The sequence below is a fragment of the Nipponia nippon genome, unplaced genomic scaffold, assembly GCF_047370975.1.
Source record: "Nipponia nippon isolate SJK-2023a ecotype South Korea unplaced genomic scaffold, ASM4737097v1 scaffold_5, whole genome shotgun sequence".
In the NCBI taxonomy this organism is placed as follows: Eukaryota; Metazoa; Chordata; class Aves; order Pelecaniformes; family Threskiornithidae; genus Nipponia; species Nipponia nippon.
Genome location: NW_028262369.1, coordinates 22,959,762 through 22,986,484, shown reverse-complemented (window position 1 = coordinate 22,986,484; position 26,723 = coordinate 22,959,762). Strand labels below are relative to the sequence as shown.

The 26,723-nt window shown below is 40.7% G+C and overlaps 1 protein-coding gene across 3 annotated transcripts in view; it reads left to right on the top strand.

The window, feature by feature from the left end:
• The window catches only part of ROR1 (ROR family WNT receptor 1), a 175,580-nt gene that overhangs the window by 126,298 nt on the left and 22,559 nt on the right, over nt 1-26,723 (top strand). For all 3 annotated transcript variants that reach the window (XM_087731695.1, XM_087731693.1, XM_087731694.1), the window contains exons 3-4: nt 5,224-5,511; nt 6,991-7,021. In XM_087731695.1, coding sequence (XP_087587821.1) covers nt 5,224-5,511; nt 6,991-7,021 — 319 coding nt within the window. The remainder of the gene's footprint in view (nt 1-5,223; nt 5,512-6,990; nt 7,022-26,723) is intronic.

The window sequence follows — 26,723 nt, the reverse complement described above, 5'->3', positions numbered from 1 at the left end:
TTTTCTGACTGAGAAGTATATGCTCTGTCTGTGGCCATACTTCAGTCAGAAATCCTGCTGGTTCCTTCTTTAGCTTAAAACTCAAGTTGTTTGAGTCAATTGATATGGAACAACCAGCAAGCCCCTCCAGCGTCTTCAGGCTGGGTGGGCTCCGCCTTGTTGACTTTCTCCAAAGAGAACAATTCCATATAGAAAATTTGCAATGGTCTGAGCTCAATGGTGGTGCCAATACATGTGAGTGTGGGGCGCATCCAAGCGTAGCATCAGATTGGACTAACGTGGATAATCCAAAGCTCTGAATGAATGAAAATGCTTCTTTCCAGTCTAGTATATTAAATCGGACTGACTATGTCAGACCCTCTGATGTGCCTAACAGACTCTTTCCCTTTAGACAAAGGTTATCAACTCTTTAAGTTACCAATCACTAAACTTATCTGTCTTGCAGTCACTGACTGAGACGCTTTTTGCATTTCTTCTTACGACTGTATGTTATGACAAAGAACCTGTGAGCTGCTAAACTTTTTGGTGCAAAAAGGTAAATGCAATAAGTAGTCTGTAAGACTGGTGTCCCAACTGCCTTACTCCAACCAGGTCAGGTGGTTGGTTTACATGCTGCAATGCAGATTTGAGTTTTCAAATCCAGAATTAAACTTACTCTCCAGTCCAGCAGCTTGAAACAGTGTCCCCACAGCTGTAGGTTTGCTTGAGAAAAGGTCTGGAGATGTTCCTTTCCAGAGAAGTGTGTTGTTACAAGTCTATAATGGGAAGTAACTTGGTACACCGGCCTCTCTGTTGCACCTGGATTAAAGCTGTTTTCAGGCTTGCGACAGCCTGAATGGAGACTTTAATTTTAGCTTTTCTTTGAATATTCTGGAAGATCAGAAGGGCATGAAGAAAAGGATAAATGAAACAACAATTCTTCTCATAAAATGAACATTTCAGGGTCTAATCCTGCATCCCCATCGTGCTTTAAACACCTAGTGAAATCAGAAACACATAGCACACACAGTGCTTGGGGAAAAAAGGTCGCACTGTGGCCAGCAAAATCCTCCTCCAAGCAAAGAGGGTGTTACTGCTCTAAGATGTGTCTTTGGTAATTTAAGATAGAGTAACCATGTGGTCACAGAGGAGATTAACATTCCTTGGCCAGAGAGGACGAGCTTTTATTTTGAAAGCCACCTGGGTTCCACTTAAAAGTAGTAGAATACTTCAGGATTTATTACGACTGGGCAGGCTCCTATTTAACAATGTCAAGACGGAGCTGTGGAAATACACACGCGTTTCTTCTTTTGAGACACGCAACACACTACATTTTGTCCTTGCACAGCTGTTGCTATTCTGTAACATCAAACCAGCAAAAAGCTTGGCCATGAAGGATACCTAATATTTGGATTTTATATGCAGCGTCTCCAATTTATGCGCTTAGAATCATGAAGATGACTTATGATGTGTTGTGTTTGCATTGGCAACGGCTCAAAACCAGAAATATATTTCAGGCTTGGCTTTCCAGATATTATCTCAAGTCATTTAAAAGTTCATTATAGGGCACCCGCTAGTGCTGCTATAGTAAAGGGGCTGTCAGCATTTTTCAAGGGTTTATAACTCAGCCATTAAAAAAAAAAATCTCTGTGGGCTGAAACTTGGCATTCAGGGTCTAGGCCCAGCAGTAAATTGTTTTTACAAATTAAAAAAAAATCAGTTGGACTATTATTAAATTATAGGTGGGCTAAATTTTATTTAGAACTTTTTCAGGCTATTCTCCCATACTTCTGTAAATTAAAATGTTTCCAAAATGTTTTTATAGAGTGCTACTCTAAAATATGGACCGGCTTTTGTTATGTTCTTGAAACCCTGAGATTTAACTTAAAATATAATAACAGTGCTTATCCCAGCATAGCACTTTTCACCTTCAAAGTGCTTTACGAGCATTATCTCATTAATGTACATAACAACCTCCCCATGATGTAAGAGGGATTATTATCCTCACTTTATAGCTGGAGAGATTGAGCCAAAAGGTTTAAGGCTGTTTTTAAAAGGACTTAGTTGCACAAATCCCATGTGAGCTTTGATTGGCTTTGGGTGTCTACTTCCCTTTGGCTCTTCTAAAAATCACAACTGAAGTGATTCACCCAAGACTACTCAGAGCCAGGATTACAACTCAGACTTTCCAATGGTCAGTGCCACTAGACTGGTTAATTCTCAGAAGCGCAGTAATTACTTTGTACATAAGAACCATTGTGTTTCTAAGAAATTATTCTTCAGGTCAGAGGGAGTCAACCCCGGGCATCTGGGGAGCTCCTTGATGGCAGGGAGACTGTCAAATGAAATATGGTAAAACATGGCGTGCTCGAAGACCATGGCCATGAGACACAGTGTTTTCATTGTGTGTGCAAGCAGCGGGTCCATCCCGTTTTGTCAGCCCTATTCGCCTCCTGCTGAAAGCACAAAAGGAGGATCTACTGCCATTTTTCTTAGCATTCGGTCCCAGAAGGAGGAGATGTTAATGCTGATGGCACCACAGAGTGGCTGATGGGAGGTAACCTGGACAGAAACCTGGCCGTGGGCAGGAATTGTTTTATATGTTCTTTGCATAGTTGTTATTAAAGGAAGAGGATGGTGGCAGTAGCTTTAGAGATTTGATGGGCTTTGGTAAGTGAGAGTTAGACACAAGCATTAAAAATAAAATCGGGCTTCTCCACACTGGGCAAGGGCAGCAATGGATAGGTTTTTTGCATGCCAGGGAAGGAATGCTCGTAATTTTGTATGCCTCAGTAACAGTCCAAGGTTTTTTTGAAGTACTGTTAGACCTTCAGCTCATTTTCAATTACCGAACTGCTTTATCTGTGAGAAACATCTTCTCGTGAAGCTTCCAATTACTTGAAACCTGCCCTGTTTAAATCTCGTCTCAGGTGACCTGCTTGATCTGATTCATTATTTGAATGCAAAATTTATGGATTTGAGGACTAAGCTAAGCTGAATTTAGCAGATGCATTTTATTTTAGTGTTTCTGTAGTAGTTAGTGGAGGAAGGTGAAGAACACTTAGAGAAGAGTCAGAAGCTCCTGATGCTGAGAGGCTATTTCTGTAACTGTAGAGAAGTTGCACCATAGCTCTTGCATTACAGCCATACTTTTTCACTGACTTAATGTTGCTACTGATACTTTAAAATCCTTCTTCAGCCTTTGGAAACCTACCCTACGTCCTTACTCCTTTATTTGCCTCTCCTGTATACATAGGACCTTTAAAATACTGTATTTACTGTGGTGTTTGTCAGCAAGACCATCAGAGGACTGAGGCCATTCTGTTCTCTGACTGTTACATTGTAGATGTCTGAACCAGTCTTTGAAATGTTATCAGGAATTATATAAATGACTGTGGTATAGAAATGTTACATTGGATAATTAAATGCGGTTATCCAGTTCCATGCTATTAGTGTGATTTTATTAAACCCAGATTGTGGAGAGAACCCAAGAATATGTGTGCTGATTTAGATTATGCTTCCCGGTGAGGTTATTAAGATAGCAAGTCAGAAATATTTCTATTCTTGCAATGAAGCATGCAGACGTGATTCTGGAGAGCAAAAAGGCCAGTCTGACACCCCTGGCAAGAGACATCGAACCCTGTTGTCTGTCTTCACCAAAGGCTGGGATCTCTGCCCTTTTTACCTCATACATAGATTTCCTAACTAATTAGATCCATGGGAGTGTAGGTAAAAGTAGGGGTTTTTTGCACAGTGTCATACCTGCACATTAAAAGGCTAGTTGATCAGTGAAAGAAATAAGTGTGGGCAGTTCCTTTGTGCTGAATGTTTATCCTAATAGCTCCTCAGGACCAAATGAGAACAGGGACGCATTGTGTAAAGTGCTGTGCAAATACCGGGTAACGGCTTACATGCTAAACAGATTAAATACAAAGGAAAGAGTTATTGATATACTCAAAACATAATGAAGGGAGTAGCTAGTGAAGACATGATTAAAATAAATAATTAGTTAGGCAAGTTAGTTGGCTAAGCTGTTTTTATACATGCTAGAGATTTTTTTCATACTTTTAGGCAGTCATATTGCTGGAGTTAACAGTAGATGTACCTGAGAATGGTGGAGCATAAGCAGCACAGGTTTACCTACTGATAGGGTTTTCTTGACCTCCCAGCTTGGCTCTGAGAGCGCAAGAGCAGAGTGCAGCCTCTGGATTTCTCATTCCTTGGCCTCCCTGCTGAGACAGCCAGCAGATAATAATGGGGTTTGGCCACTAATGACCACTGTTAGATTTGAACCTGTGACACGGAGATGAAAGCCTGCGTATTCCATTCCCCATACCCAATCCATCTCGGTCTCTGCCTTTAAAGGATTTAATTAAATGTTGAATACAGTTAACTAGAAATAGTCCTCTTTCTGAATGATGCAGAATGAAATAGCACTTGACAGGACAAGGCAATGCTCACAAATGGATTAGAAGAGATTAATTTTGCTAAATTTTGATTTAACATTCTCTATCTTAACAAAAGAATTCTTGATCCTCTGCTTGCACCTATTATGAGACCTATTTTGGATTTAAGATAAACTTTAGTACTCTTAGCAAGAGAAATACTGAGTGAGAAAAAAGTCTCCATCTCCTAGATACGATCCTTATTCCTCATCTATACAGTTAGTGCTCACAAAATCAGTGACAACGTACTGTCTACACTGCTCTGTGAATCAATTAAAAACGGCTCTGAGATCTTCACCTCTGAGCGATTCATTTCATATATTCCTGTATTTTGTGGGTCCTAACATAAGCAGAGACAGATCTGCATAGGCAGAGGCATAAAAATGAGCAGCCAGATTTATGATACATGTTTTTCGTGTTTATTGGTTAGCAAAAAGGAAAAATAAAAGAAAAAAGAGAAGCAGTGTTACCTCCTTTTTCTGTGTTGAATGAAGCCCAATAGGATAATATTGAGAAAGTAGAGGGAATCCATGGGTGTATGAAGGAAGAGAAATTTTCAAGAAATACAGCATTACTATAGTGCAATGAGAGTTCCAAAATTTGTTCCTTTTATTACCATGCAGAGCTATGTGGGACCTATTGCCTGCCCTGAAAGATCAATTAACAAGTATTATTGTTTTCTACTAAACCTGATGGCCACTTCCTTTGTTTCCCTTTCAAAGACAAGCATGAGCTTTCTTTAAAATGACATTTCCTGAGCCAAGTTCTTTATTCACCCTTTTTTCCTTTTACATAACAGACTACTTCTTGACACTTGATGAACCTATGAATAACATAACTACCACCCTTGGCCAGACCGCAGAGCTGCACTGTAAAGTCTCTGGCAATCCTCCTCCGACGGTCCGTTGGCTGAAAAACGACGCTCCGGTTGTCCAAGAACCCCGGAGGATCTCCTTCCGTGCCACAAGCTATGGGTCTCGACTGCGAATAAGGAACCTTGACACTACGGATACTGGCTACTTCCAGTGCGTTGCAACTAATGGCAGAAAGACTGTTTCTACAACTGGTGTGCTGTTTGTGAAATTTGGTAAGTTTTCTCCTTTTAAGCTGTTCAAACTGTTACTGAAAAAAACCAACTCTGGAGAAAGGTGTGTTTATCCACTGAGAATGAACACACTGATGCAGTAGTATCAGCCAGTTGCATTCAGCTTATTTCTGGGAGCATCTCTGGGATGGCAGCTTATCCTCTCTGCCTGTTTGCTCTTGGCTCAGCTGAGATGCCTGTGTTGCCAGCTGTAATGGTGGCTTTTACTATATAAAAGTCTACTGGAAGCAGGACTGAAACACAGGGGTCACTAAACAGCAATGTTCATTAATATGCTACCTGAGTGGATTCAGGCCAGACAAGAAAAAATATTTTATTCTCAAGTGCCTGAGTGACCTCCTTTCTACTCTCTAGTAAGTGAGAAATTTCAGCTTGCAGTATAGATTGGATACATGTTAGTGAGATATATATATATACCTGTCAGGTAAAATAAGCACTGTTTCTTCAAAGTTTATATTGAGATAATTGCCTTCAAAGCTGATCTTACGACCGAGAAGATTCCAAACAAGAAGCACGATTTGTGTGTCTTCTCCACCTCCACGTTTCAGAGGGAAATAATTCACTGAGATGAAGATGTTTGCAGAGAGTCCTAGTTAATCCTCTTAGGAACGGGACAAATAACACACAATGAATGATGTATGTGATGAGTTTCATAGTCTTTTTTCATAAATCTCCCACATTTTCTAAATTCTAATAAGAAATTAATCATTAGATGTTCTTTCATAAGGCAGTTGTTGTCCTTTAGCCTGTATCTGAAATGTAGGAGATTTTTATCTGAGCAATGATACTTTTATAGATGCTCCTGTAGAAAAGAGTGAGTATTTTTCTTTTTTCTGACTGGAGCAATATTTAATGTCACAATTCAGTTTCTAGAGCAAATGCTCATTAGTAAGAACTTCCCTGAAATCTACTGCAGCCGACTATTCAATCTGTGCTGTGCCGGTGAACGTGCACTCCAGCCCGCTCAGCCCTTCCAGTAGCTGCCAAAATACAAGCACCAAGGGCAGTAACAATGAAACCCTCTCAGCCAAAGCCTGCTGAAGTCAGAACAAATTTGATCAATGCATCTGAATCAGGCCTAGGATGAATTCCCTGATTAATAATGAGGATTGATAGGGGGAAATGATGGTGTTTTCTCCCAGTTATAGTTACAACATGCTTTTGTACAAGCCTCCTGTGGTTTGCTGTAACCTTTTCTGTGATGGCCCGAGACACAGTTGAATTGCAGGATGAGTGCCTCACCTGTTTATTGTCCTCGTCTGCAGCATTTTGCAGACAATCACTGCTACAGGATACAGTCTTGTCTTTGGTACTGAGAAAGTGCGACTTGTCTGTTAAACTACATAAACCACATCCAACATGACAGACTGTTACTTATATCTTTTAAAAGGTTTTCAAAAGCTTCCTGCTTGCTACCTCACCGTAACTCATCACACTGTTTTTCTTCTGTCACTTTTCCAGGTCCCCCGCCAACAGCGAGTCCAGGATCATCGTAAGTTGTTTCATGTCTGTTATGTCGATTCATTAATCTTGCACTTCAGCAGTCAGAAGTTCATTTTTCATTTTGTGTGACAGGAGCACTTTTACATTCCACTCTAAGTCAGATAGTACGGTAATTTATTATAACTGAATTATCTGTCTCGTAGATATATCTTCATGTTATCATGTCAACTCCTATTTCTTACCCTGGACTTCTTAATTTTCAATATTATTACCTTTAGATCCTCTGGTGCCTTCAGTCTTTGCACTGATTTCAGGTATGACTAGAAACTGATCTGCGTACATGTCACGGCCCAATCTGAAAAATATTTATTGCTATAGGTAGATTTCACTACCTAGGGGCTGCTTCCTGATTTTAAGGGGACTGACGGTCATAAACTGTATCTGTATCTATCTGTACCTGTATTAGTAAACTGTCTTAAAACTGAGTTTTTAAAGATTGAGTATGTGGGTGGGAGTAGTGGCTGTTTTTACAACAGTTCCATGTATCCTGGAGCTCAGGTTTGGTTCCTACTTCTGGGCCTGAGCAGTTGCCACGTTGTTGTATTTTGGCAGTGGAGCTTCTGTCTTTGGTAGCTTTTGAGAACGTACATTTACCTTCCCCTCTAGTTTCAAGATACATGATCAAACTTGCTTATTTTTTGTAGTCCCTTACTGTTTTCAAGTGTGATCTTCAACTGTTCTGAAGTTTGAAATTAATTTTGTCATAGTGTGTCCAGCTTATTCACATCTTACATGCGTAGAACAGTACTGAAAACCCGCCTCTCCTGGTGAGGGAAGCTGCACCATTAGAAGAGAAATGCAGTAGCAACTAAAACATAAAATGAAACTATTAAAATGATTACAAGGGATGCAGAAGCTTGGGGATGTGAATGTTCCTGACTGTCCTTATGAAGATCGTTTGCAAAGTATTGCAGAGGATATAAATTAGGGGAAGCATCTGACCACAAAAGGACATGCTAGGATGCCCTCTAATGGAACATCATAAAATGTGCTTTTGTCTTCCCTTTTGAAGGTATCTGACAGGGAGTTTCCGAGTTTGTTTTGGAAGGGGAGCTCTTTGCTTGGACTTAGGCTCGGTTTTGTGACTGCAGTGTTCTGGGGAGGAAAGCTTCATGGTGCTGTGGGAAGTGGGGACTGTTGTGCTCTTCAGCACTTTGGAGACTTAATAAATGAGATGAGAAGATGTGTATTTTGTGTCTGCTTCCACCTAGTTTGGGGTCTCTGAAATTTGTAAGGTTAAGCAACACGTCCTTGGTGGTCAGAAACCCATGGGAGAGCAGCGTGAGCACAGAAAACGGAGAGCTGTGCTGGAATTTCACAGTCTAGGCCACTCGGGATTGCCTCACTTTTTTAAAACAAAATAGATTTGGGAACCTTTTTCCCATTTTTCTTTCTGGCAGGGTTTTGGGGTTCTTTTGCCCCCCTGCAAAAACAAAGCCACAACTTAACTAGCTGAAAGCCTCACCCAGTTACAGAGAAGTAACAGCAAAAGGTCCCTCTAACTCACTGAGTGTTGGACTGAACTCTAAGGTGATGTCTACACAGCATCATCCAGAGCATGAGGAAAAAACAAACTAGTGTCATGAGTGCTAGTTTGGAGACTAGGAGTATTACGCTCCACCTGAGCTAAGCACCCTGCTTCTAGCTTAACATGGCCCTGGCTTATTCTGCATGCAAAGCCCATATAACCAGGGAACAAACAATCCCTGTTTACTATATGCACCATATCAAAGATTGAATTGGCTTTAAAGTGACTTAATCCAAGATTTTAATTTTGCTTTCAGCATTCACTGCCCATTGGTATACAAGCATACAAACACAAAGAATGTGAAAAGGTAAAAAAAAAGTGAGACATGCTCTTTAACAGTCCTGTTTAATAGTTGACTTTGTAATTGTGCCTTACAATTTTGTAATCAAAAAAGATATTTAATCACACTTCATTACCCTGGGATGTTGTTCTCTCATTGGAGAGAAACATATCCAAAGAAATATGCAGAGGGATCTCCATTTTACTGAATGGAGAACATTTACATGCCTGTAGAAGCTAACCAGATTTAATCTATGAAGTAAGAGAATCGGGAAGGAGCTTATGACAAAGAATGATAAACTTGGAACTCATACTAAATTAGAGTTAAAAAAAAAAAAGGTCAGTCTACGTCGTCTTGAACCTAGTTCATATCTGCCGCCAGTGGCATGAGTGCAAGAGCCTTACAGATAGCAGCAGCGGATTAGGTCCAGCAGTGTGAAGTGAAATTGCAAAGAGAAATTGCATGTTATGGAATGCAGGAGGGAAAGTGCCTCGAAATCTGTTCCTTGCTATTTGCTGTTCTTTCCATGCAAACAATATCTTGAGTATTGTGTAGCCTACTCATGCATAGCCTTCTCCCCATACAAGTTGGCAAACAAATTCGTAGCTATGAAATTAATGAAAATTTGGTGGAAGTGCCTGTGGTAAGAGTCAGCCCACATTACATAGGTTAAGTGTCACAAAAAAGCATTTGAAGAAGTACTGGCTAAAGGCAGCAGTACTCTTCAGCACAGAGGAACAGAACATTTTGTACAGCTCTGCTAAATTTTCTTGTCTGAAAAACAGATTTATTCAGGTTGTTCTAGAGATTAATACCTCATTTTTGTGGTACTTTGAATGCAAATTTCTTCAAATATGAAGAGAACTTGGAGCCTGCTCCCTGTGAGACCCTTCGAATGCATCAGCCCTCAGACTATGACATTGTTTCATAGTCTTGATGCTATTTTAGTACTCCTCATTGCTGTTAGATAAGCAATAGGAGTAGTCATGAGAGATACCTGGTTTTATCTGTGAAAACCAACCCCATCTATGCCAGCCTAAATTTTCAAGTTCCAGAGTGATAGATGTTTAAGACTCATGGGAGTCCTATGGGGAAACACTTTTGTCAACGAATAGTCCTGGAAGCTGGGTCAGAAAATATCTTCCTGCCATTTTCTCAAAAGTTAGGGCATTGGTCCTGGTGCTTTGGCTAAACTGGCTGTGAGTCCGTGGATTCAGCTGATTTACGTTCCCCAAAACACATTCACAGGAACCTATGTCTCTTCCCCTGCTGTGCAGGCTGACTGCTGGTGTTGCTCTGAGCAAATGGACGCTTATTGTACAGCATCATAGGGACATACCATGTTATTTTACAGTGGTTAAATGAAGGCTAAATAGGGAGAGCACTTTGAAGGATGTTGTGGAAACAAAAACTCATGCTTGGGTAGTGTTTGTGCCTTATCAGCTTGAATTTCTTCTATGATAAGGCAATGAACAAAATTGATGGCAAGTAGCAGCCTTGCTCAGTGGGTGTGCTTTTCCCATGTTGTCTTTATCAATCTACCATGAGTTGAAGGTTCTGTTCATTTAAGGATTTAATTTGAGGATCATGTTTTTAAAAAAAATCCATATGCTCAGCGCTTTTTCTTCACATAATTTATAAGTGCAGAGTTCTGCATTGATGTGATGGCAGAAAAATAGATGGGCCAACTGTAGCTTAAAAATAAAAAGGTTAAATGGATGACTTCTGTAAAAGAAGACAGGCAAAGCTAGATAACATAATAATTCACGTGTGTGTTATATCCTTATTCTTTCTGCTTTCCTTAAGCACTGTTACAGTTAGCTAGAGCCAAATGTCCAATTTGCAAATCAATCTGAAGCGAATGAAAGAAACTCCAGCAGAAACATACCACTGCAGTCCATAAGGAAATGAAGAACCCAAGGTATTGCTGCAATGTAAAGCACTGACTGACCAGAACGTCCTTCCTTTAACTCTCTTGTGTTTGGCAAAGGTCAGCTTTAAGGCCCTTATCTGCGAGGCCGTGGAGTTACATTCCATTAATGTGCTCTGCGGCTCTGCATCTCTGACATAGCTTGAAGAAGCTTGTTTTGTTTAAAATAAAAAACAACCCACACTCCTGCTTTATAAATAAATCATTATTTTATCTTTCATTTTGCCGGAAGGTGCTACAGATACAGCGCCAGCTACAAGCAGCTCAGTGAGCTGTGGGGCGAGTGCCAACGCCTCTGTCCCGCAGTCCGGATGTGTGCTCAGGAGCTGGGCGGCCGCACCGGCTCTGGCTCTTGGACTACTGGAATAGTTTCCATAAAGTGGATGGTGTCAAGGGCACCTCCACAACAGGCAGGAGTCGGGGGGGGGGCCTCTTCTGGCAGATAAGTCAGGTCCTGCTGGTTCTTGGTGTAAAAGGCCACCATCAGCTAATTTAGCCCTTTCTTTTTTCCATGGAATTCATGAATGCAAACTCAAATTTAATTAATTGAATAATTTGAGGAAGATCAAAGGGAGCATTTTGCTAGTTAACTGTTTTCCAGCATGTGTCGGTGTATACTTGTGCGTTGCATATTTCTGTGTGTGTATATATATTGTACACACATATATATTCATGTCTGTAGCCATCGCTTCTAAAAATTTCTGGAAAGACCATAGCTTTAACATTATTTTTGAAGTTTCCATGCTTCACATCACTTTGAAACTCACTTTTTATCCATTGTCCATGGTAAGGTTTGGTCCTTTAAGGATGTAGAAGTGTGTATCTTAACCTCAGGTCTCCGGTTGCTACAGAGATCAAAATCAGAAAGGGCTGAGGTCAGAGCACAGCAGATTCCCAGAGATGAGAGAATTTAAAACAACAATAGAGATACTTTGGCCTGGAAAATGGTTGTGTGCCCAATCCTTTCCATTATTATTGTCTTTTTTTTTTTTCATTCTGTATTGTTTCCACTACTTGGAGCGATGGCCCTGTGCTTGCCCTGAACTTCACCCGCTCCAGGAGAAATCCTAGGCGCAAGTCACTGAAATTAGAGGAGGTGGAGCACACTTGCATTCTCTTCGAGAACTGCCACAAGAGCTGTAATGGGAAAGAAAACAAAAACGCCATTTTACATGGTCCAGTCTAAAAATGAGCTAGACAAACCCTGCTGGAGTGTAGTCCAGTGAGAAGAGTTCAGGAAAATGGTCTGTATATTCTGTGTCGGAGCTGTACAAAAACCACACACAATTTATTGTGTTGTGAGTACATTTCAAAAAGGCTTAATCTACAGGTGAAATATTTTACTCAGCAATGCAGGCTTTTGACTTTATTACAGTGGAAACATTGCAAGAACAGCATGGCACCTCTTGGAAGTATTCTGTAAGTTCGCAAGACAGTGTTCTAGGTTTTAAAGGAGAAAAATGACTAGCTCATCAATATTACTGTTCTTGGATGTGCAGTGGTTACTGTGTGGCAGAGAAACAACAGCGTGAATGTAAATCAGACTGGATGTGTATACCACGGGCTGGCACCTCCTGAGTAGAGTATATGCAGTCCTTGTGTCAGTGTTGCTCTTGAACAGTCCTTTTATTCTTAACAGAGCCTTTTCTATATATATAACCTAAATATGGTATTGTTTTGTTCTTTATTTAACCACTGGGAATGAGGAGAGGAGAGGAGGAAAAGAGGAGAGGAGAGGGCTGTAATTTTAAGGGGCATTTGATTCATAAAATCAAATGGGGTTTGTGATTCCCAGAAATAGCTTGCAAGGCTTGTGAAACCACAAACCCCACAGGATTCTCCCATCCTCTTTTTCAGTGATTAAGATTTTTTTTTTTTTTTTTAGTTAAACACATCTGGGTTTTTTAGTAAAACAGATCTTTTATACAGTGGCTCTGTGTGACTGGATGTCAGCATGGTTCCTTCAACGAGAAAACACATAACCACTGGCCAGCATCCAGGTGAGACTTGGCCAACTGTGTATTTGATTGTAGATTTCAAAGAGTAACAGAGAGACTTTCCCCTTTTGGCCATAGAAGCTACATTTTATGGAAGCAAAAATGCCAATAAAGAGGCAAGAGTAGGTTCACCAGAGAGCCACTCCAGCAGCATCCTGAGACTGACCTCCCTGCTGCTGCCTGTGGCCAGCACCCAGCACCCCAGGGCTCCTGCGCCCAGGCTGGGCACCAGCCTTGACCCCCAGGATCTTGGTGAAGGAGGTATATTGATTTCCAGTCCTATAACATGTTTTGTGGCTGTCACAGAAACTACCTCAGTGTTGCTTAGTGATGGTGGAAATTTTGAATGAGGACCGAAGGCAAGTCCCACGAGTTTTGGCACGGGATCTTTTATAGTCCCACTGCGTGTTGGTGCAACAGCTTGTACATACAGCATATAGAATCTGAGATGCAAACTTGAAGTGGGATATTCTATGTGGAGGCCAATATAAATATATTTGTGCAAAAAAATCACGGAGTATGAAGATGAAGTCTGAGTGGCTGATGCTGACAGAAACCATGTTACGTTCTGTTGCATTACTTCATTCGAGTGAAAATAATACTCCCTTAGTTTTGCCAGGGTCTGAGAGTCAGATTGTCTGCTGTGAGCATGCCAGTCGTGGAATTGGAATGTTTCCAGGGAGAGCTGGACTTGTCCTCTTCACTGGGTCTTTGATCTGGTGCACGCTTATTTGTTATGCCACTGTCTCACCTTTTGCCATGTTCTGATTATTCTGCTGCAGTATTCTTTGCGACATTCCTGTAGCATTGCAGGCAGTAAGGTGACTGCTGAGGCACCAGGGTGTACGGTTTAGGAGGAGGCGTGCTCTTGGACTTCTCCTGAGTAAGCAAAAATAAGTGAAAATGTCCGTGTAAATGTGGTACAGAATTTAGGAAGCCATATTTGTGTCTCGTATTAAATGAATTGGTTATAGACAGTATTCTAGTGCATTTTATCTACCCTCAGGGTACTTAGCTAAATATACACATTATCTGAGAATCCCAGAATCCTTTGCCTCTTTACCTCCTCTTATCTCCCAGACCACATACGGGAAACTGAGCCAGAGTGAGATTAAAGGTGTGTTTCAGTTGCCTTAACTGCAGCTGTTTGTGCTACTTCAGATGCAGCTGAAGTCACCCTGGTCACCTTGTCTGGGTTTGACACCCTGGGGTCGTTTGCCCAAGCTATTGCATGTGTAGCCTGTAAGACAACAGAGAATTGAGCTCTGTTTCTGGAGGTGCAGGCCAAAACCTGTGCCACTGGATTGTTGTTCTTGTCTGCTGTGGCCGTGCATCGTCCGCTGGTTTCCATGTGAGCAATGCCGCAAAAATCCGAGTCCTTTGCCACAGAGCTCTTACCCCAGCTCTTACTAATGAAGTGGATTACATTGTATTTTGTTGTGCTGTGGTAAATCTACAGAAAAGAAACTGACCTGTAGTTTGGATCAAGATTGACCTTAGAAAGTGCTTTTCGCTTTTGAAAGGGTACCTGATAAATATTTTTACAAATTTTAGATGAAGTGTTGCACCCTTATCTGCCTGTAGTGCAAACAGAAAGCCCTTCTGTCTTCATGCGGCACAAAGGAAAGGTATGACACAATAAGAGACATAGTTGTATTATCTGAAAACAAATTAATTACACTGATGTCAATATTTTTTTAAGTGGGGAGGGAAAAATTAGTAAAGTACATTATGACTTGGACATCAGGAGCCAGAGTTCCCTAATGCATTTTTATAATACAAGGGAAAATACAATGTGCTATTAAGAACTGGATTTGTTTTCATTCCACACAGGATCACCCATAGCAACTACATATGCAAATAAATGTTTGGTATAGAAATGGCCTTTGTGGAATGCTACAGCCAGTATTTGAAGAATATTTGTACTTTTATTTCTGCAAGGCTTTAATACAACCCAGTTGCATAGTCAGTAACTCCTGACATTGCACACAGGATTTGTAGCAAGACCGCAGGAGACTGGGGGAGTTGAAAACTTGACCCCAGCATTTTGTTCCCCTTGTCCTGAAGCCAACCCATCTGCTTATGAGCGGCACCATTACTGCTCACCACATCTTTTTCAAGCACAAGTCTACGCAGGCAGCTTAGTGCAGCATCCTGCTACACCCAGCTCATTTCGGCAGCTGCTCTGTGGTACCTAAGGACAGGAACACAAGCACTGCTATTTCATTTCTTGGAAAAATCATTTCTCAGCTCTGCGCGGTGGCCTTCCTCAAGAAGTGGTAACACAGTTCTTGTGCTAATTCCACTGCACATCAAACAGAGGGAAAAAAAGTACGTACAGTGCATTTTATACAGTGAAAGAGTTTCTCGACGTGCCCGCAGAGGTCAGAAGGAGGCAGGCAGTGTGGATTGTCCGTGTATTACAACCCATGGTAGAAGATGAAAAGATAAAATTGCTTTTACTTGCTTAGGGAGTGCTCAGCTTTCAGCATTTTGGAAATACTGGATTGGGTCTTATGTCTTTTTACATTTAGCTGCTTTTTAGCATGTTAATTGAGCCTTGCTGCATTAGTCCTGTTGCACTTTGTTTAAAAAGGAGCAAACTGAGGATCATTTTGAAGTTTCTTCTGTTTGGCAACATAAAGGAAAAAAAAAATCAGGAAAGGATGAAAAGTTGCATTACTTACCCTGAACATCTTCTGCAGCCTTCAGAGTATTGTGTTCATGGAGATAATCTTTAACTGTTGCAAAAAAAAAAAGATCATTATGCACAGTTGGCAATCTGTGTCTGACTAATAATAAACTGAGTCTTGCAAGTTCAACCAAATAGTCAGACCTGCCAAGTGTTGTTCCTATTAATGCTATATATCCTTAATGTCACACAGAGGCCTTTTTCCCACTGAACTGCCTGGCAGAAGTTGTCTGGGTAGGAGTTCAGTCCACCTCAGGACAGAGGACCTGTGCTACTAAGCTCCACATTAAGGCTGAAGCTAAGACTGGTTAGAAAAAAGTATTGGATTTGATTAAAAATATTGAGCCTTTGATATTTGGTTTTATTCCATGTTGAAATGAAGCTGAGACCATTAGGCGTTCTTCTCAGAAAAAAAATGTTGCATAGGCCCTAGCCCAGCACATACTTGTGAGGAGGAAGACGCTGGCTCTGCTTTAGAGGTATAACCTGTTTTTCCCATATTTCATGTGGTCATTCCAGATAACAGCTGTTTCGAAGCCAACCCAAAAATTCCTTCTGGAGCTGCTAAGAGATTGCAGCAGCAATTTTGTCCAAACCACTGTGTTTTTGTGGAACATTCCACTTTTCAGAAGATGATATTTTCTCTCTAAGACAATTTTAAGAAAAAAAAATCTCATTTAGCTCTAATCAGAAGAGCAATTTAAATGACTTACAAGGATTTCTTTGAGCCCGAAGGCTGTGAGGCAAGATCTGACAATATTACAATTAATTTCACCCTTCCTGGACTGGGTCAGGTTACAGTACTGGCTAAACAGAGCCTGTCTTTGTGCTGCTTTATTTTGGAAAGAACTTGCCCTGAATGTATGTCTTGTCCTCAAAAAGGGCAAATAAAAAATTAAGTTTTAGAGTGTCTCTGATTGGCATGGGATTAGACCTGATTTGTGTTATGCTCAGACAACATGGTATCTTAAAGTTTCTGGCAGAGATGATTGGTCTGTTGTTTTATTTGCGTGTATTTACAACATAGTACCTTCTTCAGTGGCTCTTCATCTAAGAGTTGCTAAAATAGAGATGAATACTGTTGTTTTGGGGAGGAGGGGTGTATTCTGTGCTGTAGCCCAAGTGCCAGAGCCTCCTCCCTCCCAGTCCCAGGCTTTTGGAGCTTTCTATTATATTTTGGGGGTTTGCTGGTCCATCTTAAGCAGTTAAAAAAAACCAAAGAAGCAAACAAAAAAACAAAACAAAAAGCTAAAAGACTGGAAACCAACCTCCTTGATTTCCCTCCCCACCAGCTTGCAGTGGGATGACAGTCAACATAAGACTTTGGTGTTGCAGGAGAACACATTACTTGAGTTTCTCTTGTCTGGCTGTTGTCTCATTAGCACTATTGCCCAATGTGTACAGGTGTTATTTCTGGGGAGATGGGTGTAAAGGTCTTTAGATGTAGGAGGAAAGAAGGGAAATAATCATACAACCTGTGTCATGTACTTATGGTATAAAATGATTTCTAGCTGTCATGGAATGAATTAAAAGTAACTAAGTCAGAAAACTGACAAATTAAATTGTAATCAGTCATCTTTATTATGATTTTCTGAAAGAGAAAATTGAACTTCTGCCACATGAAGCAAGCATGTTTAAAAATCTTGTATGGTCTTGTTTTACTTAAAAACCTGCAACTTCTAGTGGTTGAATGTCCTTATAGCACTTTCCTGGGCTTCTGGCAGTTTGCACAGCCATGGGAGTTGATCAGGTGTAAGAGGTGAAATAAAGAAATAGTCAAACATTTCAGAAACCAGTTAATGTCTCAGGTCATCTCCAAGGTACAGTGGGGTTCCTTTACACCATAAGACCTTTAATTATAAGGGAAATCCTATTTAAAGGCCTGTAATGTTTCTGTGGTTGTAATATAATATCCTGCATAACCAGGTAGTAAAATCTCAGTGGGCAATTCTCAATCTCTTTCTCGTTTTGCTCTTCTTTTACTTTAGTGCCCAGCTGTTGTTGATATTCCTTAAACAAATCCTCTTCTGCTATTTTCAGTTTGTGTTGATGGGGAACCAAGAAAAGGAGGAGCAATGAGGGATCTGATGGAGGTTCATCAGATCGTAATGGCGTGCAATGGCTCAGCTCTGGGCACAACTTCAAGCAGGTTTTTTTTTTTATCTGCTAGCTGCCAGCCCTGGTACCAGCAGGCTGAAAAGTGAATTAAGAGGAAGCATTTGAAACATTAGGGTAGTGAAAGCTCCGGTTGCTTGTGGCAGGAATTATTCAAGAGAACAAAAAATAGTAATAATAATAATAATTACAGTATTGCAGACAAAGCGTGGGTACTGGAAGGGAGAGAGGCGGTGTCCGTGGCCTCCATGCGATGGATTTGTTTCCTGTCTTAGGCTCCCTTTCACCCACATGAAAAGTTGTCTCTGTCCATATGTAGCCCCCTTCTTCCTGCCCCCCTTCCCATGGGCACCTTATGCTTCTTCTCCCCCTTCAGATAGACTCAGCACCGAGCCTTTGCTTTTTCCCCTAATGAGACATCCCAGGACTGGGTACCCGGAGCCGTGTGCTGGACCACTGCTTGTCCCTCGAAATCGCTGCCCCAGCCAGGAGCTGGGCAGCTGCAAAATTTCCTTCCTTAATCACCCCCCATGTATCTTTAGATCTTCTGATTTCATAAATGGTTCAGTGATTATGGGGTGTTCCTCCTTCCACCTTGTCCTACCTCCCTTGGGCTGGCCCAGTGTGCCTGCTGGGAGCAAGCTTCTCCACTCCAAGGGGAGGATGAGTACAGGTATGCTTCAGGCATCCCCACGCTCAAGCGGGTCTCTCGTGTGAAGACCACCTGAAAATCAGCAATTTAAAAGGGCCACCCAATGCCATTGGCAGCCACACTGTAATCAGCCAACGTCAGGAGTGTTGTGAGCAAGAGCCCTGTGATGAAGGGGCTGTGAAAGCCCATGTGAAGCTGGAGGGAACAATCCTCACCCTGAACTAACAGCGTGGCTCCTTGTTGCAAGGACGTGTCAATCATGCCAAGCTCAACCTAAGAGTTTACCCTGGGCTTCCGCAGCCTTTAGGAGAACCAGTGGTTTCAGTGTTGGGGCAAGTGTTTATTCAGTCTAGTAAAAACATTAAAAATGAGAATAAATCTGTATTGACCGAAGCTGCTTTCACTACTGCAATACGGTGTAAAACTTTCAGAATGAGTTTTCCTATAAAGATAACATCATTGCATAGCCCGTCTGTATGTAGTTACCTACTCAATTGCAATTTGTGTTACTTCATCACAAAATCATTAAGTGTGAGGAAGAAGATTATAAGGTGCTACATTATTTATCCTGATAATTAAAAACACGCATGACACTCTAGCTTTGGCCGTTCAAAGAAATAACCCTGGGCGACTTCAAATACTGTAAAAGGAGTTAATCATCGATTTCAGAATGTGTCAAGTTTATTGATCTTGTTAACAGGAAAATATGTGTGGGTACCTTGGTGGGGAAGGAAGGCAGTTATCATCTGACCTGTTATTAGTTGGATGCTATTATTGATTCCTGAGCCAACAAAGATCCGTGTTAAGCAAAAATTAATTGCAAATGTTACCCTGCCTTAGTTTTCCAGGCAAATTTCTCGTGTCAGTAAATTTACTTTAAATAAATAAATCTTCTCTCAGTCCTGATTTTGCTCGAGATGAATGGGCACATTCTTTTGCCACAGTTCTGCCTGGCAATTAGCACCAAGAACACTTAGCAAGCCAATCCACTTTCAAGGTTCACAGCTAGTTTAGAGATTTAGAGGTTTTAGAGGTGAGAAGAGACCGTTGCAGTCCTCCATCTAACCATGCTGGGGACAGCACAGGCTGTAGTACTTCTCTCGAGTATGTTACGTTCCAAATCCGGTGGTTTTGAATTAACTAGGACACATCCTTGGGAAAAAAAAAAAAAAAAAAAAAGTGTCATGTTGATTTTATCTGTCTTTAACTTCTGAACATGCTTGTGCTGTGTCAAGTCAAATGCCTTTCTAAGATTCTAAATATACAAACGTTGTTATCTTTACAACCCAACTCTTGACTTCACCAAAGTGCGTCTGAGAGGTCTCTTTTCCGTAAGCTCCTGGGAATTGCCACCAGCTCTGTTACTGCCTCAAATCCTGTGTTGTTTGGGCTTCATTTCAGCCATTCCGCTGTTTTGTCTTGGATGGTGTAAGGCCGGCAGATGGGGAGTCACTTGGGTCTTTCCCCAATGTGTATGAGTACCGGCAATGCAAGGGCTGCCAGGCAGTCGGTTAAGTCGACAGCCATGAAGAGTTCATGGAGGCATTGTCTTTTACAATTCTTGGATGCAAGCTGTCTTCACCTGCCTATGTTTAAAAGATCTGGTTTTAGTAGGTGCTATCTAATGTCTTCTTTAGTTACTTTTGGAATAGAAACTATTTTGTTGTATTTCTATGATAAATAAATAAATGCATTTACTCTGCGCTGTTGTTGACAGTTCCACCATTTCCATCTTGCAAGAAACAAATATGAATTATAGCAGAATCTCTCAATCTTGGACTTAAAAGCATAGTAAAAGCCTCTTCTGTAGTGTTTGCAGCTATGCTAGTTTTAGAAATCTTCTTGTCTGACTTTTGTTTCTCATGGTAATTTTTTAGCATTTATTTAAAATTTGGTGGTGTCAGTTTTTCCTCCTCCATGGATGCAAATTAGCCCAGGCACAAGTAGCAGATGAGGATTTGACCTTCTGTTAGTGTACTGTCTTTTGCAGATTTGAAAGGAACAAAAGATAACGAGAGAAAATATTATTCTAGAAATGATAAATGTGAAGGAATTATCTGGAGAACGTTTGCTTTGCACTGGGAGCTGTGTTTGGGGCAATAGTTGGCATCAGGAGCTGTGGCTGTTTCAGAGTCTGATCTCAGCTGTATGGGGATAAATCCAAAGGAACTTCATGGGTTTCTGTGGAGCTGCTCCATATTTTTCCTCAGTGTGAATAACATGGGAATGTTACCCCATCCTTGGCATATAAGGCGTTTTTGTGAGACAAAATGGGCAATCGTGGTGTTGCCAAAATAAAGTTCCTCGGCTGGATAAAAGGAGCAATGGTATATAAATACCAGTGTTTCCTTTGATTTTCATCTCACACACACTGTGCGTAAATTGCTTTGCTGCATAGATGGTATGTGTGCATGCCTTTTTAAATGATGTTTGGCTTAATCCTTATTTAATTTTTTATGCAGTTGTAAAATACATGTTTTGTATTACCAGACCACGATAAGAGTTACTATTGATACGAACCAGCGTTTCACCTACTCAAAGATAAAAAACAGCTTTTAGATTTGATAAAGTACAACTGCAAAAGTATGCCAGGACAGACTTTATTAAAAAAAGGTTCTAGAAACAGTTCTGTTATCTTAAATAATATTTTTCCAGTGAGGGAATGCATTAATATAATACATAACGTGCGTATAACCTTATCAATACCAATTAATTTCAGAATTACAGCTAAAATTTTGGTGTCACGCAGCTCAGCCCATCATGCCATGCGGAGGCAGATACGAAGTCTGGCAGACATGGCTGTGCTTTCTTACTGAGAAGTGGTAGAGTACCTTGAACATAGTTTGCATCAAAGGACACAAACACATGTAAAACGTCTTAGAAATTTGTGATCCATTCACAGTGGCAAGTTAGCATAATTACTTCTAATGCAAAATTCAATCAAATTACTATTCTCAATTGCTGACACACTGGAATAATAAAATAAAACTAAATAAAACAATTGGGATAGGGTGGTTTTTTGTTATTGTTGGTAAATATCAATAAATTGCATATCCTGCAAACTTGGACAAGACCAGAAAAATATGTACCTTTTCCTTCTACTGCCACGTGAATCATAAAAAACATGGTGCTGGTTATGGGGGGAGGAAAGTGGTTTTTTCACCTTGAATAACCAATTATTGGCTGTAAATGACCTGCAAAGTGGCATTAGCTTACATGTTTTCTACAAACACCTTACTGCAAACAAGCTGGGCTTTTCTTTGAGTTGCTCAGACAAACACTTTAAGTTTGAAGTGTTTCAAATTGATTGGCCTTGCAAAGTTAGATGTTTCTGTCTTTATTTAACACAAGAAGAAATAAAAAAAATGGAGGTCAGAATTTACTTAAGAATTCTTTTAATATGGTGTGTTGCACCATATTCACTTTTTTGGAGTAGCAGGAGGAAAAGGCAGAGACCGCCTTTCTTTCTACAAACAAAAGTTTTAGAAGGGATTTGGCCCATTTCTGAGTAGAAAGCTGCCATTTTTACACAGTTCTTCCTTCAAATCAGGATTTTCAGAATTCAGGGCTAGGCATCCTTCTCAAGGCTAACTGAAATACGAATCTTTTGGTCCCCAGCCTGGTTACTGAAGTGTGGTTGCTTCTCGCTGGTCTGTGCAGCCTACGTAGAGAGGCAAAATGCTTTTAAAGAAAACAAACAAGTTCTCTGTGCCTTATCCGATTACCATTAGGGAATGGATGGACAGATCTTAATTTTCACTGAAGCATATTTTCACTCATGTTTGTTGTCTTAAGAATGAGTTTCTTATCTTGAAAACAATCTTTTTGACAAGACATGCTCAGTTTAATATAACTCGTGATACCCTTTAAAGCAGACTGGCTATTCCCAGCTGAGGAGCCTCTATTTATGTGTGTCTGTCAGGAGCAGAATTTATGATAGACCTGCAAGTTATGTGAACTTTAAATGTTTTCACAGTTGTTAAACTTGACCAACTATTTCAATAAGACTAACTGCTTAAAATGGTTTTGGACTTACCAGCTACCCCAGCCGAAGTATGAGTATTATGCTCATAAACCCAGCAACACCGAGGGTGCTCATCATCGGAAAAAAATGCTATATTCCTAACTGACATAATTCCTAGGAAGGCCATTTAGAAAAATATGTTTTCCACTAGATTTTTTAAAGGAGTCTGGAATTTTAGATCATCTTTTTCCATGTAGTTGCTCTCTATCCACTGTCCTTGCTTTGTAGTGCCTGCTCTCTCCCGTGTCCCATCAAAGGGAACCACAAATATGCATTTCAGGGCAAAAGTTACCACATTGAGAGGAACGAGGCTACATGCCTGTAAAATTAGTAATCTGCAACTAATTATTGGTATCTGAATTAGTATGGGGTGTGTTAACAGCGATGCACAATGCTGAGCAGGTACAGGACCTGTGTGTTGGGGTACCGGTGTGCTGAAGTCCGTACCCATGCCCCCGTGTTCAGACAGCCCTTGCGCACGCTGTGTGCTCCAGCATCTCTTTGGGTAGAGCTTTGCAATTTGACTCAGCAGCTTTGGCAGGATCTGTTAAAACTTTTGTTAAATAAAAGGACAAGGAATATAGCTAATTTTTGCAGTGGGTTTGAGCTTATGATGGTTACTGTTATTTTTGTAGCAATTGTGGACTATAGTAGTTATTGATGGGTGCAAATTTTTGGTCAAATAATAGTTTAAACAAGCTAACATTCTACATATTATTTTTAATTAACTTGTTCTGAGGCATGTGTTTCAATTTTAATTTAAGTGTCAGATTTGTGAAGTCTGTTTTTCATCATCCTTAAGGTTAAAATATTAGGTCACCAGAAGAAAGACCTATTTGAGTCACATAAGACAAATTAAATGTTAGAAGGAAGGAGAGGGGAGGGAGGAGCAGAAATAAAGCTGTGACTTCGGAAAATAAGGTAAAGCAGGAAAGAGTTAGTGAGAGATAAATTGGGCTGCAGAAGTTCTGAAACTCATTTTGTAGCGCTCAATATTGACTCTTGGTGCTTACAAGTTTTTGTATTGGTTAGGAATAGTTCAAAGCTGTATTTGCAGTGTCCTGAGGCCCAGGAAGGAGTGGGATATTGCCTTCTGTAAGAAGTACCTCCCGGGCAAAGAACAGTCTGCAATAGTTTTATTGGGGAATAAACCAGGTCTTTAAGACATGTTGCTGGAGAATGGGAAGTTTGGGTGTCCTTCCATAGAAGAGAAAGAAAAAAAATGCATAGGATGGAAAAAGAGCTTGCAAATGAAGATACTTTACCACGTTATTGAAATAGTTTATGTGTTAATTCCCCCCCCAAATTGTCTTTTGCTTTAGATGAAATGTTTTCAGTTTTGATGTCTTTTGCTTTAGATGAGATGTTTTCGGTTTTGATGTTCTCATTTATGAATGTGTGTTATTTCCTATGTATTCCAGAAACCTTGACTATCCTGTTGCAAAGGTAGATGTGTATCATACAGTAGCAAGCAAAATCTCTTTCACTGAACACTTGAGCAGTTTTAGTCCTCAGCAATGAATAAGCAGTTGTGAGAGAGACAGGAATCATTAGCAATGCTAACTGAAAAATTTAAAATGTTAATTTTTCCTTAAAAAAAGGACATCTGACAAAAGAGATTTAATGTAAGGCAAACAGAAAGGTGTTACTTAAAACCTCGTTATTATTCTCACCCTCTTCTAATCACAAGGGTTCAAAGTACCCTTGTCCCTGCTGTTTTCTCAAACCAATGCTCCTCGGAGGACCCAGCTCCTTATGCATTAAAGCCTGGTTATGCCACACTTTTGGTGTAAAGAGACCTTCTCATGTGGTGTCAGTTGCATGAATACATGCTCTGAGGCCCCATTATGCCTGTAAAAAGGCAGTAAAATATTTGGGAATAAAGCCCTTAATGTCCAGATCAAGCCATTTGAAAGGTGACTCAACCTTGACTGTATATCTCATATTTAAAGTTTCTTTTTTTAATATATCACAGAGGTGCACTTTTCTGTATATTATGAGGGGGGAAAAAATCAAATTTGTGGGGGATATGGACAGTGTAATCTGCAACTTATTTTATTGCTCAATGAAATCTGAACAACCTCCGTAACTTCGTGTAACTAAATAATGAATAAATTCCTTCGTATCGGGGATTTTTATCTGACTGCAGACTGAACACAATCTGGAGTATGTCCTTTGTGATATGACCTGTTTGTAGTCCTGTGTATATCCTCCTGGCAGACCCTGAGGGGCAGAAGGGTGTGGTGTTCTCCCGTTCCTATGTGGAAAAGTGCCTCATGCAGAACAAAGCAAACCTGTAGTAACTCTCCCATATGGCAATGCTATAGATGGAGAGTGGTCTCCAGGGAATATCAGCTTCCTGGTCAAATAGGTCACTTAAATACTTTTCGTGCATATGAAAGTAATGAGATGTTTGATTAAGGAGCTCCATTGGATCTGGTGGCTTGATATCACTTATACAAATAGAGCTGCACCAAGCTGTGATGGCTGGGTGTGGGTGGCTGATGGAGATGCAGCAGTTGGGCTGTAGTACACTTTGAGGCTGCTCATAAAACATGCGTTCAAAAAGGTCCCAGTTATTAGGGATTTGGACAAAAATCTGAGGGATGGGGCTGAGGTGCTTAGGCAGAAGAAGTCTCTTCCCTTTGCCTGTCTGTCTTATTTCGTGTCCAGCTTCCCAGCGCAGTGCCCGAGGGTTGCTCTCTCACCAGGTAGGAGATGGATGTGATAAGGTCCAGTCCTGTCTGTCCATCCGTCCTGAGGGCCATCAGACCAATGGCCTGAGCCCCTGTGGGGCACAGGGGGAGTCTGGTATCACTCAGGGCAGAGAGGCTGCAGCCAATTTATGGGGTGAAGCTGATGATCGTTCCATCAAAAACTCCTTATCTGAAGGTTAATGCCTGATGAGAGGTGGATAAGGAACGTGTGTGTGAGATCATTGCAGCTCCGTGAGGGAATCCAGGAGGAGGGAGTGTGTTTTTCTGCGCAGTACAAAGGTTTGATAGAAGAGGCAACGTTTAGCACTTGTAATCTTATCCTGCTTGACTGCTCTTCAAAAGCATTTTACATCTTTTTTAACTCTGCATCTAGAAACTTGGACAAACCGACCTTCCAAACGTAACCTTAAAATAGCTTTGTCAAACAAAACATAAGTGCAAAAAGTTTCCTGCCATTTCCATAACTATGAGCATATGATTTGCAGTTCGTCTTGAATAATGATGTAAGAAATCTGCCAGGAAAGATCCAAACGCTGTTACCAGGGCTGTTTCCTAACCAGCTGCAGCTGCTGAGCAAGCGTGCGGCCGGCTCGCACCCTCGCTTGCAGGAATGCCTGTTGACTTTGCAGGAGTTTTGGTATAGCAGGGATTGTTATAAAGTGTTTAAGAGGAGAAAAGGAGTGAATCTCAGAGGCTAACATCCCAGCTAATTTTATTTTTGGTCAATATTTAGATCAAATTCATGGCCACTATTATTGAGCTTTTCTAGGCAGCTTTTGCTTCCCTGAAATGAGTCATTTTGATAAAGACACTGTAAAACGTTCTTATGATGACAAAGAAAAACACGCAGTAATTGCTTCGGTGCATCTTTGCCAAGGGATTAATTGCATGAGAGATGTATTTTATTAAGCTTCCAAAACTGTGGATGCTGCTGCACTGCCCAGATGAGGTTAGTAGAAAACATGTCAGCTCTCACCAGTGATGTTTATGTCTCTGCACAACCCTGCCTCCTTTCAGCACTGAAATCCTCTAACGAGAAGTGACTGGGGGAGGGGAGTACAACGACATGCAGCCTTGAGAAATGCTCAGACCAATATGTTTGGGAAATTGTAAGATTTTTGGGGGGGTCAGGGAATTTCATCTGTCCCAGTTTTAGTGGAGAATGGCCATAATGTGGCCTCAGCACTGGCCTGGGCCACTCGGTGCCATCTCACGTGCTAAGCCATGCAAAACAGCATCCCAAACTCACATTAATTTTGGATGCTTATCCATCTCTGGATTGGAGGCATCATGTTAAACCAGCTATCAGTCTGGAATGTGAGATAACGATTAAGTAAAGTAGTTACTTAGGCAGATCATATTTGCTTATTGTTTTTTTTTTATTATTATTATTATGTTTAGGAACCAGGTGTATCAGTGGTGCTATGGGACTTTGTAAATTTAATGATGTCAAAGGAGAGCATTGTTAATTTTTTATTTTATGCCTATGCTTTTCTAGTGAACCATTTAAACCCTAGCTGCCCTGCAACTTTAAAGGGGTGTCAAAACAGCAATAGCTTATATTACACAGAACTTTTCCTTAAATTACACAGTGACATGCAAGTCTGGGCAATTCTCTTCTTTTTACAAAGTAAAATGCAGCCCTCGCATTTCTGAAATATTGTTATGAAACAGAGCCAATATGTTCCCATTTTAAAGTGAGGCACAAGCAACTGGGTTCTGCTCTTTGGAAAGTATGACAGAATATTATTCATCT